The following is a 13672-nucleotide window of genomic DNA, read 5'->3' as shown; positions in this document are numbered from 1 at the left end:
CCCTCTCTCTCTCAGAACGAGTGGTGCAAAAATGTCTACCACAGAAAAAGCCAGGAAGAGGCCCCCTTTAAATAGCGCCCCCCCCAGCCCCACAGCGACTGGGTAGCGCGCCAGTCTACCTGTCGTTGGTAGCGCCAGGCGGAAAGGAGGGGGCGACACTCAATTTCCATTCCGGGGCGCCCCAAGGGCGTTGCACGCTCGAATGACGTCAAGATCTGCGTGCGCAGGAGATTGGGCGGTATTGTTTAGTGCCGCCGCAAAATGTCCGGTCAATTCCGCGAGAGGCGCAGATATCGCCTCGCCCGGGCGCTAGTTGCTTTGCGCCCCATTCGCGCCCTCTTATTGCGCTAACGGGAGGCGCAAACCAACTGAATTTTTCCCGCATACTGTCTTTAATTTAAATAAAAGGATAATTATTTCAAAGTAAATAGATTTTCAGTTAAGTTAGTACTCAATTGAACTATGACCTCCAGTGATTGATTTTCTTTATGTAGGTTATGATTTATTACAGTCAATGTTAAAGTTGTTCTGACCTTAATAATGTTATTAGAGTGGTTATTAAGGATTTTCATTAGTAAATTGTTTTTATCACAGGGTAGCTCTGTAGTTGAATTTGAATATTGACAGGGTACAAAGTGCTGAACCTAGTTATAGTGGGAAATAGATTAGTCTTGGAGGGAATGTACCATGGCTAGATATCCACCCTCCAAAATTGTCTCTTTTTAAGGATTAGAATAATTTACAAAGGTGTGAAAGAATTGTAGTGAAAAGTTAGGTTCTTTCCTGTTTCGAACAAAACAATTTGGGAGAGAATTTCCATAAGGTTCTGCGGATCTCCCGCCGTAACTTCAAAGGAAGATCTTTGGAAACTCAGGAAAAACTATGAATGGTCATTTTTAGCTGTTTACGCTGTTTCTCTGGGGGTTCTGCTGATCTTCCACTGGAGAATCCTTTTGAAATTCCAGGCATCTATCACCAGAATTATCATTTGAATTCCAGCTGGCTTGGGGGGGCAGAGGTGGGGTGCGGTCATGAGGTACGGTGTGAGTTTCCATTTTTGTCCCTGTCGGCCTTGATTAATGAAAGACTCTGGGGGCAAAACTCGGTTACTTTGCGCCTCCCGTTAGCACTCTCGCAAAGCAACTAGCGCCCGGGCACGGTGCCGCTAGCTGGTCACAAACCTAGGTCGCGCCCCCTGACGTACCGCCGGACGCTATGTCCGACAGGGTCAGGGGGGCGTACATGCTGCTGGGGCAGCGATACTTAAAGGGGAGTTGCCGGGCGGCCATTTTTTTGTGGGCCACCTGCCCCCTCTGCCCTCCTGCTGTGGGGTGCCATCTGCGATCTGTCAGCCTGGCACTCCTCTTGAGTACCGGGCTCTTTTGTTGGCACTCCGCTCCCTGGTGGGTCAGCAGGGCCCCGGTTTGCGCTGCGCAAGGCCCCTCCCCTTTAATAAGGGGAGGGAGGCCTGCAGTACTGCGGTGCTACGTGCCGGTGCGTGTGGCGCTGTGGCACGTTGCGCCGCGATATTGAACTGGCGTGCCCCAAGAGGAAGGGGGAGCGCTTCCAGTAGCGCCCCGCCTCCTGCTTGGGGCACTACCATTCAGTTTTGGGCGCGGGGGCACTAACCTTTTCGGGCGCTTTTCTCCCTATGTTCCTCCCTCCCCATTTTAGGAGCTTACCGAAAAATTGTACAGTACAGTGTGGTACAGAGTCACATGGATCAGGGTGGTCTGAGGCTTAATTCCTGGTCCGTGCCATTTTCAAACAGGACAGCTGTAAAGAGGAAGACGATCAGCCAAGATTCTCACTATTAAGTGCTGTCTAGTGACCTTACTAGGAAAAATGTGTGTTGACAGTGAGTGACGACAGCTGTGATGCTTTACATAGTTAAATAGTTTTCCATCACTCATGCTCCAGGCTTGCATACAAAGGAAGGCCACCTGGATGAAAGTTGCTCCTTCCATAAAAACTGGTTCCCATGAATGAGCTGCTTCAGGAGAGGACCAGGCTAAAACTGCCGCAGGATGGGCTTGCAGTCATTGCTACTCTCCTGTTCTGCCAGGGAACAAGAGTTAAGGCGAACTCACAAACATTAATTACTTATAGGTTAGATTTACAGTAAATCACAGCCTTTGCAGAAAAATATATGTTGGCCCTGAAATTCTATGGGGGTTGTGCCGGTAATCTGCCCTAACTCTGGTGGGAGATGGTTGAAACCCAAGCATATGTGATCTAAGCTCCAGGAGCCTTTAGAAAAACAAACGGGTGATACATTTAAGCAATAAAGTACCCCTTTTTTCCTCTGTATTCTCTGAAGGATAAAGGGATCAAATGCAGGTAGTTGGATTAAAGGATGGGACCATGAAGCTGAGAAATACACTCCCCCTGCCAGTTTCCTTCATAAAGTACATGAAAAGCTATTCCAATGTGGAGATATTATTTTCGAAACTAAGTGAGACAGAATGGCACAATTGATTGGTGCAATGTCCTTTCACTTTTGGAATCTGAGTCCAAATACAACCTAGGCTAGTAAGATAAAACTCTCTTCTCTCCGCTTGCTGGAAAGTATGAAATGAAAAGCTATCGGGGCGGTCACAATTAATAGATGCTGGTGTTATTGCGGAAAATAAAAGCTCATGGTGTAGGGGGTAACATATTGGCATGGATAGAAGATTGGCTAGCTAACAGGAAACAGAGAGTAGGCATAAATGGGTCATTTTCTTATTGGCAAGATGTAACAACTGGTGTGCCACAGGGATCAGTGCTGGGGCCTCAACTTTTTACAATTTATATAAATGACTTGGATGAAGGGACTGAAGGTATGGTTGCTAAATTTTCTGATGACACAAAGATTGGTAGGAAAGTAAGTTGTGAAGAGGACATAAGGAGGCTACAAAGGGATATAGATAGGTTAAGTGAGTGGACAAAGATCTGGCAAATGGAGTATAATGTGGGAAAATGTGAAGTTGTCCATTTTGGCAGGAAGAATAAAAAAGAAGCATATTATCTTAATGGCAAGAAACTGGAAAGTACTGAAGTACAAAGGGATCTGGGGGTCCTGGTGCACGAAACTCAAAAGGTTAGTATGCAGGTGCAGCAAGTGATTAAGAAGGCCAATGGAATGTTGGCTTTCATTGCTAGGGGGATAGAATATAAAAATAGGGAGGTATTGCTTCAGTTGTACAAGGTATTGGTGAGACCGCACCTGGAATACTGCATACAGTTTTGGTGTCCATACTTAAGAAAAGACATACTTGCTCTCGAGTCAGTACAAAGAAGGTTCACTCGGTTAATCCCGGGGATGAGGGGATGGACATATGAGGAGAGGTTGAGTAGATTGGGACTCTACTCATTGGAGTTCAGAAGAATGAGAGGCGATCTTATTGAAACATATAAGATTGTGAAGGGGTTGGATCGGGTGGATGCGGGGAAGATGTTCCCGATGATGGGTGAAACTAGAACTAGGGGGCATAGTCTTAGAATAAGGGGCTGCTCTTTCAAAACTGAGATGAGGAGGAACTACTTCACTCAGAGGGTGGTAGGTCCATGGAATATGCTGCCCCAAAAAGCTGTAGAAGCTACATCATTACATAAATTTAAAACAGAAATAGACAGTTTCCTAGAAGTAAAGGGAATTAAGGGTTACGGGGAGCGGGCAGGAATTTGGACATGAGTCTAGGTTCGGATCGGTCATGGCCCTGTGGGTAGCGGAGCGGGCCCACGGGCCGTGTAGCCTGATCCTGCTCCTATTTTGTGTGTCTAATTCTGTTAGATTCAGGAGATGGTTCTGTGATAGTAGATTGGCGGTTAGGATCAGATCAGCCATGATCTTATTGAATGGCGGAGCAGGCTCGAGGGGCCGATTGGCCTACTCCTGCTCCTATTTCTTATGTTCTTACGTTCTTATGTTATCTAAATGGTGAGAGATTGCAGAGCTCTGAGGTGCAGAGGGATCTGGGTGTCCTAGTGCATTAATTGCAAAAGGTTATTATGCAGGTACAGCAAGTAATTAGGAATGCTAATAGAATGTTAACGTTTATTGCGAGGGGAATTGAATACAAAAGTAGGGAGGTTATGCTTCAGTTATACAGGGCATTGGTGAGACCACATCTGGCGTACTGTGTACAGTATTGGTTTATATTTAAGGAAGGATGTAAATGCACTGGAAGCAGTTCAGAGAAGGTTTACTAGACTAATACCTGGAATGGGCGGGTTGTCTTATGAGCAAAGGTTGGACAGGCTAGACTTGTATCCGCTGGAGTTTAGAAGAGTAAGAGGTGACTTGATTGAAACATATAAGATCCTGAGGGGTCTGGACAGGGTGGATGTGAAGAGGATGTTTACTCTTGTGGGAGAATCTAGAACTAGGGGTCACTGTTTAAAAATAAGGAGTCGCCCATTTAAGACAGAGATGAGGAGAAATTTTGGAGTCTTTGGAACTCTCTTCCTCAGAGGGTGGTGGAAGCAGAGTCTTTGAATATTTTTAAGGCAGAGGTAGATAGATTCTTGGAAAGCAAGGGGGTGAAAAGTTATCGGGGGTAGGTGGGAATGTGGAGTAATCGGATCAGCCATGATCTTATTGAATGGCGGAGCAGGCTCGAAGGGCTGAGTGGCCTACTCCTGCTCCTAATTAGTATGTATGTTCGTATGTATGTACTGGGAGGTGTGGATTTGCTGTTAATGTTGCACATCTAACCCAGAGGGTTATGGGTTCAAGCCCCGCTCCAGAGCATGCAATCTAGACTGGCACTTCGGTACAGTGCCAAGGCACCACACTGTCTTTTGGATGAGATGTTAAACCAAGGCCCTATCTGCCCTCTCAGGTGGGTGTAAAAGGTCCAATAACATTTTTCTAAGAGTAGGTGAGTTCCAGCCAACATTTATCCCTCATCCAACATAGTAAAACAGATTATTTGGTTATTTATCTCATTGCTGTTTTTGGGACCTTGCTGTGTGCAAACTGGCTGCCATGTTTCCCTACATTACAATAGTGACTACACCTCAAAAGTACTTAATTAGTTGTCAAGTGCTTTGGGGTCGTCCTGAGGTCATGAAACATGCTATATAAACGCAAGTTCTTTCTTATATGGGAGCAATTGTTAGGGCATAGTAAAGGGAACTTTACTCTGCACCTGGTCTATACTATATCCTTCCATTGTGGTCCTCAGTTCTGCCTTTGGGTGAAATTGAAAAGTTGAAAACTATTTCATTCCCTATAATTGTTGTACTTCATCTTGAATACAGCCAAATTTCACAAACATATTTTCAATTTTTAATAGGATTTAGAGTATGGGAAAGATGGTGAGTACTTTTTTGAACTTCCAGCATGTCGCATATTGACATTTTGAACAGTTTTGGGCTTTCCTGAATATGTTTGACCTCCTGAGGGAAGTGATTAAGAGTTTAGGATTGAAGATCCTGAACTTTCTCCCTGAACACCCTCCCCAAGGGCAAATCAATTTCATGCTGCAAATCTGACTAGTTGTATCCTATGGATGGATTTCCCATGGTCTCAATAGTGTTACACAGAATATTTAATCACCTATGTCCTTACTGCTCCTTTTGCTAATGGGAATACCTATTGTATTTTCAAATACTTTGATCAAAATATAAATGATCCTTGTCTAAATGTGTGGTTCAGAAATGTTCCATTGCATTGAGGTAGGTATTTAAGAAATAGTTTCAACTTCCTAATGCCTCAGACTTAAAATCTGAAAGTAATTGGCTCACCCGTGGTGTTTTTCAATGCATTTCAGAAACAGATGACTCAGCCTATTATGTCATCGGAGCTGTGCTGTACCGGACACTGGGTCTCCTTTTACCTGTTACAAAGTAAGTGGGTAGTGTCTTCATTCTGTGAACCATTGGATGATTCAAAGATACATCCTGGCCAACAGTCGCAACAGATAAACATCCCCACACATAAGGCTGAGCATTTGACTAGTTAATTCCAGTATCACTAACAGAGAGGTTGGTCAGATATCAGCAATGGTCAGCATGTACCACGTGTTTATACTGTACAATCTTTAAACAAATATACATTACGTGTGACAGTATCTAAAATGCCTCCAGTTCCTAGACCACATGGATGGTGTGATGGAGGTTATGAGTGCTGGAGAAATATTGACAATCTATCTGTTGTTTTTGGAGTGGAATATTTTAAGTGCTCCTAAATTTACTTTTGATTTGAGCTTTAACAAGAACAAGCTACTCTTACCGTTAAATGAGGAGTCAGAGATTAGCAAGAGTCGTAACAGGTCACAGAGGAACAGGTACTACAGGAAAGCAGAGAAGAAACAAAGAAGGATTTTAGCTGGAGAGAGTTATACACTGAGGGCATGGAGGTAGATAGATAAACAGACTAGAGATAGAAGGGAGAGACTGGAGATATAGAGAAAAACAGACTGAAAATAGCAGGATAAAACATTGGAGATTGAGAGACAGGCAGACTAGAGGTAGAGGGATAAACAGACTGGAGATAGAGATAAAGATAGAAAGGCTAGAATATTGGAGATCATGTGGAAAATACACTGATGTTTCTTTCAAGCTGGCAATTTGATTTCTATTTCAGTGTCATTAAAACTGGAAAGTTCCTCTGGGCTTGATGCCAAGTGGAGTTTTCAAGCCTTGTTAGTTTTCTCCTGTGCTTGCAAGAAGAGAAAGCAGATAAAGAATACCACATGAGTATGCTAGCGTAAGCTGACATTTAAACAGGAAGTGGAACTGACCACATAACACAAACTAATAAAGCCATGAATGTTTCCCAACCAGTCAAGCCCATTGGGCATTGCACATGTACCTGCATAACAACTACTTCACTCCAAATAAAGTAATTTATTTTGTGATAAGATGCTTCAACATGTTATGGTGCTATGTAAATGCAGGTATTTCCTTCTGCTCTCCTGTAGTGCTCTAATTATACAATGGTTTATTTATTGTAAGGTATTCTTAAGAACAAGCTGGTCACTAAAGATTAATCAAAGGTTGAGCAATCTTTGATATGTCTCCCCCCGTTCCCAATATGTCAAGTTAATTTACCCACGCTATATCAGTACCATTCAATTGCATGTTAAAGAAAGGTATATCCGAGCTGCATTTAATTTATTTTATGTATTTATTTTTAATATCCTTTTATCAAGCACCAGAGCCAAAAATTCCTAGAGTCCTGCCATGCACTGAGACCTGACAATGAACCTGTCCCAAATCCCAGGGACCGCTCATTTTCATAGTCAAGGCAAATGGCCCATGCTTGTAGAGGCACAATAGAGATGGCCATCCTGATGACCCGGTAGTAGTTGGAGGAGCCCCCAACCACCCCAACATAGGAACCCGAGGCTGATGAAGTGCCAAAGAAATAAAACCACAAAATGTATTGTAATGCCCCTAAGGGTACAAAGGGCCAATATTCAAAAGTTAATTGATGCCTTCCAGAATCAATTACATTTCTTTCAATATTGGACCTTCTAACACCCAGTACAGAAACTGCAGCAGCTCACAACTGGTGTAGGTTCCCCTGCGCCTATCGGGTGCTGCACTGGGTAAAATTCCCAAGATAGCTTCAGAACACCCTCGGACACTTCCCGAAAGCTTACTGTAGATGCTGGGAGTGCGGTGCTTTTCTGCCCTAACCAACCCCCAAAATTTCCGACTCATCTATGTTTATGCAGCTTCCTACCTCTTATTCATTTTGATTCATTTAAAAACATAGAAACATGGAAAAATAGGAGCAGGAGTAGGCCATTCAGCCCTTTGAGCTAGCTCCGCCATTCAATATGATCATGGCTGATCCTCTATCTCAATACCATATTCCCGCACTCTCCCCATACCCTTGACGACTTTTGCGTCTAGAAATCTATTTCCTTTTTAAATATATTCGGTGACTTGTCCACCACAGCCTTCTGTGGTAGAGAATTCCATAGGTTCACCACCCTCTGAGTGAAAAAATTTCTCCTCATCTCAGCCCTAAATATCCTACCCCGTATCCTGAAACTGTGACCCCTTCTTCTAGAACCCGCAGCCAGGGGAAACATCCTCCCTGTATCCAGTCTGTCTAGCCCTGTCAGAATTTTATACGTTTCATTGAGATCCCCTCTCATTCTTCTAAACTCTGGTGAATACAGGCCTAGTCGACCCAATCTCTCCTCATACAACAGTCCTGCCATCCCAGGAATCAGTCTGGTGAACCTTCGCTGCACTCCCTCTATGGCAAGTATATCCTTTCTTAGGTAAGGAGACCAAAACTGCACACAGTACTCCAGGTGTGGTCTCACCAAGGCCCTGTATAACTGTAGTAAGATATCCTTGCTCCTGTACTCAAATCCTCTTGCAATGAAGGCCAACATACCATTTGCCTTCCTAACTGCTTGCTGCACCTGCATGTTTGCTTTCCGTGACTGGTGTACAAGGACACCCAGGTCACTTTGTACATCAACATTTCCCGATCTATCACCATTTAAATAATACTCTGCCTTTCTGTTTTTCCTACCGAAGTGGATAACTTCACATTTATCCACATTATACTGCATCTGCCGTGTATTTGCCCAGTCACTCAACGTGTCTAAATCGCCTTGAAGCCTCTGCATCCTCCTCACAACTCACAATCCCACCTAGTTTTGTGTTGTCAGCAAACTTGGAAAAATTACTTTTGGTTTCCTCATCCAAATCATTGATATACATTGTGAATAGCTGGGACCCAAGCACTGATCCCTACGGTACCCCACTAGTCACCACCTGGCACCCCGAAAAAGACCCATTTATTCCTACTCTCTGTTTCCTGTCTGTTAATCAATTTTCAATCCATGTCAGTATATTAGCCCAATCCCTTGTGCTTTAATTTTGCACACTAACCTCTTATGTGGGACTTTATCAAAGGCCTTCTGAAAATCCAAATACACCAAATCCATTGGTTCTCCCTTATCTATTCTACCAGTTACATCCTCAAAAAACTCCAGTAGGTTTGTCAAACATGATTTCCCTTTCATAAATCTATGTTGACTTTGTCTAATCCCATTGATATTTTCTAAGTGTCCTGTTATTACATCCTTTATAATAGACTAGCATTTTCCCTATACTGATGTTAGGCTAACCGGTCTGTAGTTCCCTGTTTTCTCTTTCTCTCCTTTTTTAAATAGTGGGGTTACATTTGCCACCCTCCAATCTACAGCAACTGTTCCATAATCTATGGAATTTTGGGAGATGAGAACCAATGCATCCACTATTTCCATGGCTACCTCTTTTAGTACTCTGGGATGCAGATTATCAGGCCCTGGGGATTTATCAGCTTTCAGTCCCATTAATTTCTCCAGCACTATTTTTTTACTAATACTAATTTCCTTTAATTCCTCCTCCTCACTAGACCCTTGGTGCCTTAGCATTTCTGGGAAGTTATTTGTGTCCTCTACCGTAAAGACAGAACCAAAGTATTTGTTTAATTGCTATGCCATATCCTTGTTCCCCATTATAAATTCTCCCGTTTCTGACTGTAAGGGACCTACATTTGTCTTCACTAATCATTTTATTTTTACATACTTGTAGAAGCTTTTTAACAGTCCGCCTTTATGTTCATTGCAAGTTTACTCTCATACTCTATTTTTCCCCTCTTAATCAATCTCTTGGTCCTTTTTTGCTGAATTCTAAACTGCCCCCAATCCTCAGGCTTGCTACTTTTTCTGGCAACTTTATATGACTCCTCTCTGGATCTAATACTACCCTTAATTTCTTTTGTTAGCCATGGTTGGGCCGCTTTTCCTTTTGTGTTTTTGCGCCCAAAAGGAATGTATAACTGTTGCAATTCATGAATTTGTTCCTTAAATGTTAGCCATTGCCTATCCACCGTCATGCCTTTTAATGAAGCTCCCCAATCTATCATAGCCAACTCCCTCCTCATACCTTCGTAGTTTCCTTTGTTTATATTTAGGACCCTAGTTTCTGATTGGACTACTTCACTTGCCATCTTAATGAAGAATTCCAACATGTTATGGTCACTCTTCCCTAAAGGAGCCCGCACAACAAGATTATTAATTAACCTCTTCTCATTGCACAATACCCAATCTAGGATAGCCTGTTCCCTATTTGGCTCCTCCATGTACTGATCTAAAATACCATCTCGTACACACTCCAGGAACTCATCCTCCACAGTATTATTGCTAATTTGGTTTGGCCAGTCTATATGTAGATTAAAGTCACCCATGATTACTGTAGTACCCTTTTTACATGCATCACTAATTTCCTGTTTGATGCCATCCCCTACATTACCACTACTGTTTGGAGGCCTATATACAACTCCCACCAATGTTTTCTGCCCCTTGGTGCTTCTTAGCCCCACCCAGACTTATTCTACATCTTGATTTTCTGAGCCAATATCCTTTCTCACTATTGCTCTGATTTCATCCTTTACTAACAATGCCACCCCACCTTCTCTTCCTTTTTGCCTGTTCTTCCTAAATATTGAATATCCTTGGATATTCAGCTCATAGCCTTGGTCACCCTGCAGCCATGTCTCTGTAATCACAATTATATTGTATCCGTTTTCATCTATTTGCGCTGTTAATTCATCTACCTTATTACGAATGCTTTGTGCATTCAGATACAGTGCCTTTAGATTTATCTTTTTAACATTTTTAGACATCTTAACATTTTTTGTACCATGGCCCTATTTGTCTTACCATTTTTTCTTATCTGGACCCTATTTGTTAGTGCACTCTTTTGTTTGTACGCTGTGTCCCTTCCTGACACAACCTGGTTATCCTTAGCCCAATCACTTTCCTGCACTGCTTCCTTGTCTGTTCTCTTTAGCATTTTAGATTTCTCTCCACCGGGAACCCCCCCCCCCACCCGCTTATTTAGTTTAAAGCCCTATCTACCTCCCTAGTTATTCGATTTGCTAGAACTCTGGTCCCAGCTTGGTTTAGGTGTAATCCGTCCCAACAGAACAGCTCTCTCTTTCCCCAGTACTGGTGCCAGTGCCCCACGAATCGAAATCCACCTCCCACACCAATCTTTGAGACACACATTCATCTCCCTGATCCTATTGACCTTATGCCAATTTGCTCGTGGCTCAGGTAATAATTCAGAGATTATTACCTTTGTGGTTCTGCTTTTTAATTTAGTCCCTAGCTGCTCAAACTCTCTCAACAGAACCTCTTTCTTAGTCCTACCTATGTCATAGGTACCTACGTGGACCGCAACAACTGAATACTCCCCATCCCAATCCAAGTTCTTCTCCAGCCCGGAGGAGATGTCCTTTACCCTGGCACCAGGTAGGCAACATAGCCTTCGGGACTCACGCACCTGGCGGCAGAGAACAGTGTCTATCCCCCTGACTATACTGTCGCCTACTACCACCACCTTCCTTTTTACTCCCCCCACTTGAACGGCTTCCTGTACCACAGTGTCGTGGTCAGTTTGCTCGTCCTCCCCGCAGTCCCCGTAATTGTCCACAAGGGTTTCAAGAACCTCGAATCTATTGGACAATGCAGGGACTGAGGCTCCTGTAATACTACCTCCTGCATCCCCGTACCTGCCTCACTCGTAGTCACACCTTCCTGACCACATGTCAATTCTAAAGTATTTAATCTAAATGGTGTGGCTGCCTCCTGGAGCAAAGGAGCCAGGTAACTTTCTCCCTCCCTGATGTCTCGCAAGGTCTGCAGTTCAGACTCCAGCTCCTCAACTCGGAGCCGAAGTTCCTAGAGCCGCACTTACCGCAGATGTAGTCACTCTGGAGAAAAATGTCCACAAGCTCCCACATGTTGCAGCAGCAACACATCTCCTGTTCTCCCATTATTTTATTTATTTATTTAATTAATTAGTTTAGTGTTAATCAAATTACTTACCTCGTTTAGTTTGTTAAATTAACCAAAATTAAGTTTAGCTTTTAAAATTTAGTCATATGCTATATGTTAACTTAAAACTTAGCCCACAGTCACTACCAATCACTTACCTGCCTTACCTGTGATGTCACACTGTAGTTTTCTCTTGTAGTTGCAGGACTGCTGCTGCTTTTATCCCTGCTCTCAGGCCTTGGTTTGCTCCCACTCAGTTCTGCCACCACTCTGCGGGAGAAGTTAGGAAAAGCAAGGCAAAGCAGCACCTCCTTCACCAAACTCCCACACTTACCAAACTCCCAAGTTGTTCACTCTGTGCCAAGCTGCACTCGGTGACAAACTGCACTCCAACCTCCTTTATTTATACTGCTGAGATTTATTTTACCAGAATTGCACATATTAATGTTGTAGATCACAATGAGAATAAATAAACTAAAACTTTGGTTGGCAGTTCAAATAAATAGTTTACAGCTTTTAATGAATTGAAATCATGCAGTTTTTAAAAGCTGATCTTAATCTTTTTTAATAACTGAAATGTAGGCCCAAAAAACGGGCAGGTTGAGTCGGGTGGAAGGTTAAAGTGTTAATTTAAATATTATAATGAGGCTGCGTGCCTCATAATAATCAACCATTTCAAATTTAACTCTGACCAGCCAAGTTTCCCGGGCCTCGGTAAACCCGCAGGTTAAAGGGAGGGGAGAACTGCTGGATCCAGGAGACAAGTTCCTTTCCACTTACCTGCCTCGCCAAACCCCGCGATTGGACACGCCCCCCCCGGCCCTTCTGATCTCTGCCCGACCTCCCCCACAAGCCCTCCAATGTAACCCAGAGACCTCCGATGTCAACCTCTAGGCCTCCGATCTTGCCCCCCCGGCCTGAAGCCGCCAATCTTACGCCCGAGGCCTCCAGTCTCTCACTCACCCCCACTCAGCCTCCGATCCTCCAGGCCTCCGATCCCTCAGGCCTCTGATCTCTGACTTCTCCCCCTGCTGCCCGGCCTCCCCAACCCCATCCTCCCCCCGCCTCCGATCCCTCAGGCCTTCAATCTCCGAACCCCAGCGCCCCCCACCCCAAACCCCCGGCCTCCGAACCCTCAGGCCTCCTATCTCTGAACCCCACACCCCTGGCCTCTGATCCCTCAGGCCTCCGATCTCCGACTCCTCCCACCCCACCCCAGCCTCCGCTCTCCAACCCCCCCGCACCCCTCCTCTCTGCTCCCTGGCTGCAGTCTGATGCCGAAGGCCTACCCATCCAACAGCCAGCTAGTCCCTCAATCTGGCTGTCTGCGGCTGGGAAACAAAGACAACAAATGTTAATCAGGTCCTGTCTTTAAATTCAGCAGGTGCCCGACCTCAAGCCGACCCTCCCTGCCTCCGAGTAAAAATCCAGTCCGTTAATTTATAAAAAAAATGAAATAAAATGATCCCCTTATATATGAATGTAAGAATTGTAGCTATGTGAATATAGAGTTAGGCCACCTTGAACAAGATTGGTGACAAACGGATTCTCACTGCTAGCTTCAGACCTGAAGTACCAAATTATATCCCCAAGCTCCAAAATCTGTCGCATGTTCAAATTGGTGAAGGCAGAAAGATTACACTGCTTCCTAAGTATTTCAACAGAAGAGCACAGGGAATGTAATTGTTTGATTTAATTATTGCTATTAGCAGAACAGAGAACCATTCTGCTCCACATAATCAGGGTAGCCAGTTTACAAGATTTTGATGTGAATTTTCTTTTCCTTGAAAGCTGCAAAAAAATTGATGGTTAAATGAAGCATTCCTTCTTTCAAGTTTCAGGATTTTTCCCAACCGTCTCTTGCGTTGCCTTTCCCTTACAATAAA

At 43.9% G+C, this 13672-nt stretch overlaps 1 protein-coding gene across 10 annotated transcripts in view; it reads left to right on the top strand.

Moving 5' to 3' along the window:
* The window catches only part of LOC147103064 (adhesion G protein-coupled receptor B2-like), a 1231153-nt gene that overhangs the window by 740697 nt on the left and 476784 nt on the right, over positions 1-13672 (top strand). For all 10 annotated transcript variants that reach the window (XR_015072890.1, XM_085962346.1, XM_085962351.1 and 7 more), the window contains one exon: positions 5760-5835. Coding sequence is in view for 9 of the 10 variants with exons in the window: in XM_085962346.1 (XP_085818472.1) it covers positions 5760-5835 (76 nt within the window). In the remaining variant the exon portion in view is untranslated. The remainder of the gene's footprint in view (positions 1-5759; positions 5836-13672) is intronic.

Source organism: Somniosus microcephalus, chromosome 20 (genome assembly GCF_052327205.1).
Source record: "Somniosus microcephalus isolate GS21.2 chromosome 20, FLI_Smic_1.0, whole genome shotgun sequence".
In the NCBI taxonomy this organism is placed as follows: Eukaryota; Metazoa; Chordata; class Chondrichthyes; order Squaliformes; family Somniosidae; genus Somniosus; species Somniosus microcephalus.
This window is presented reverse-complemented; position numbering and strand designations above follow the sequence as displayed.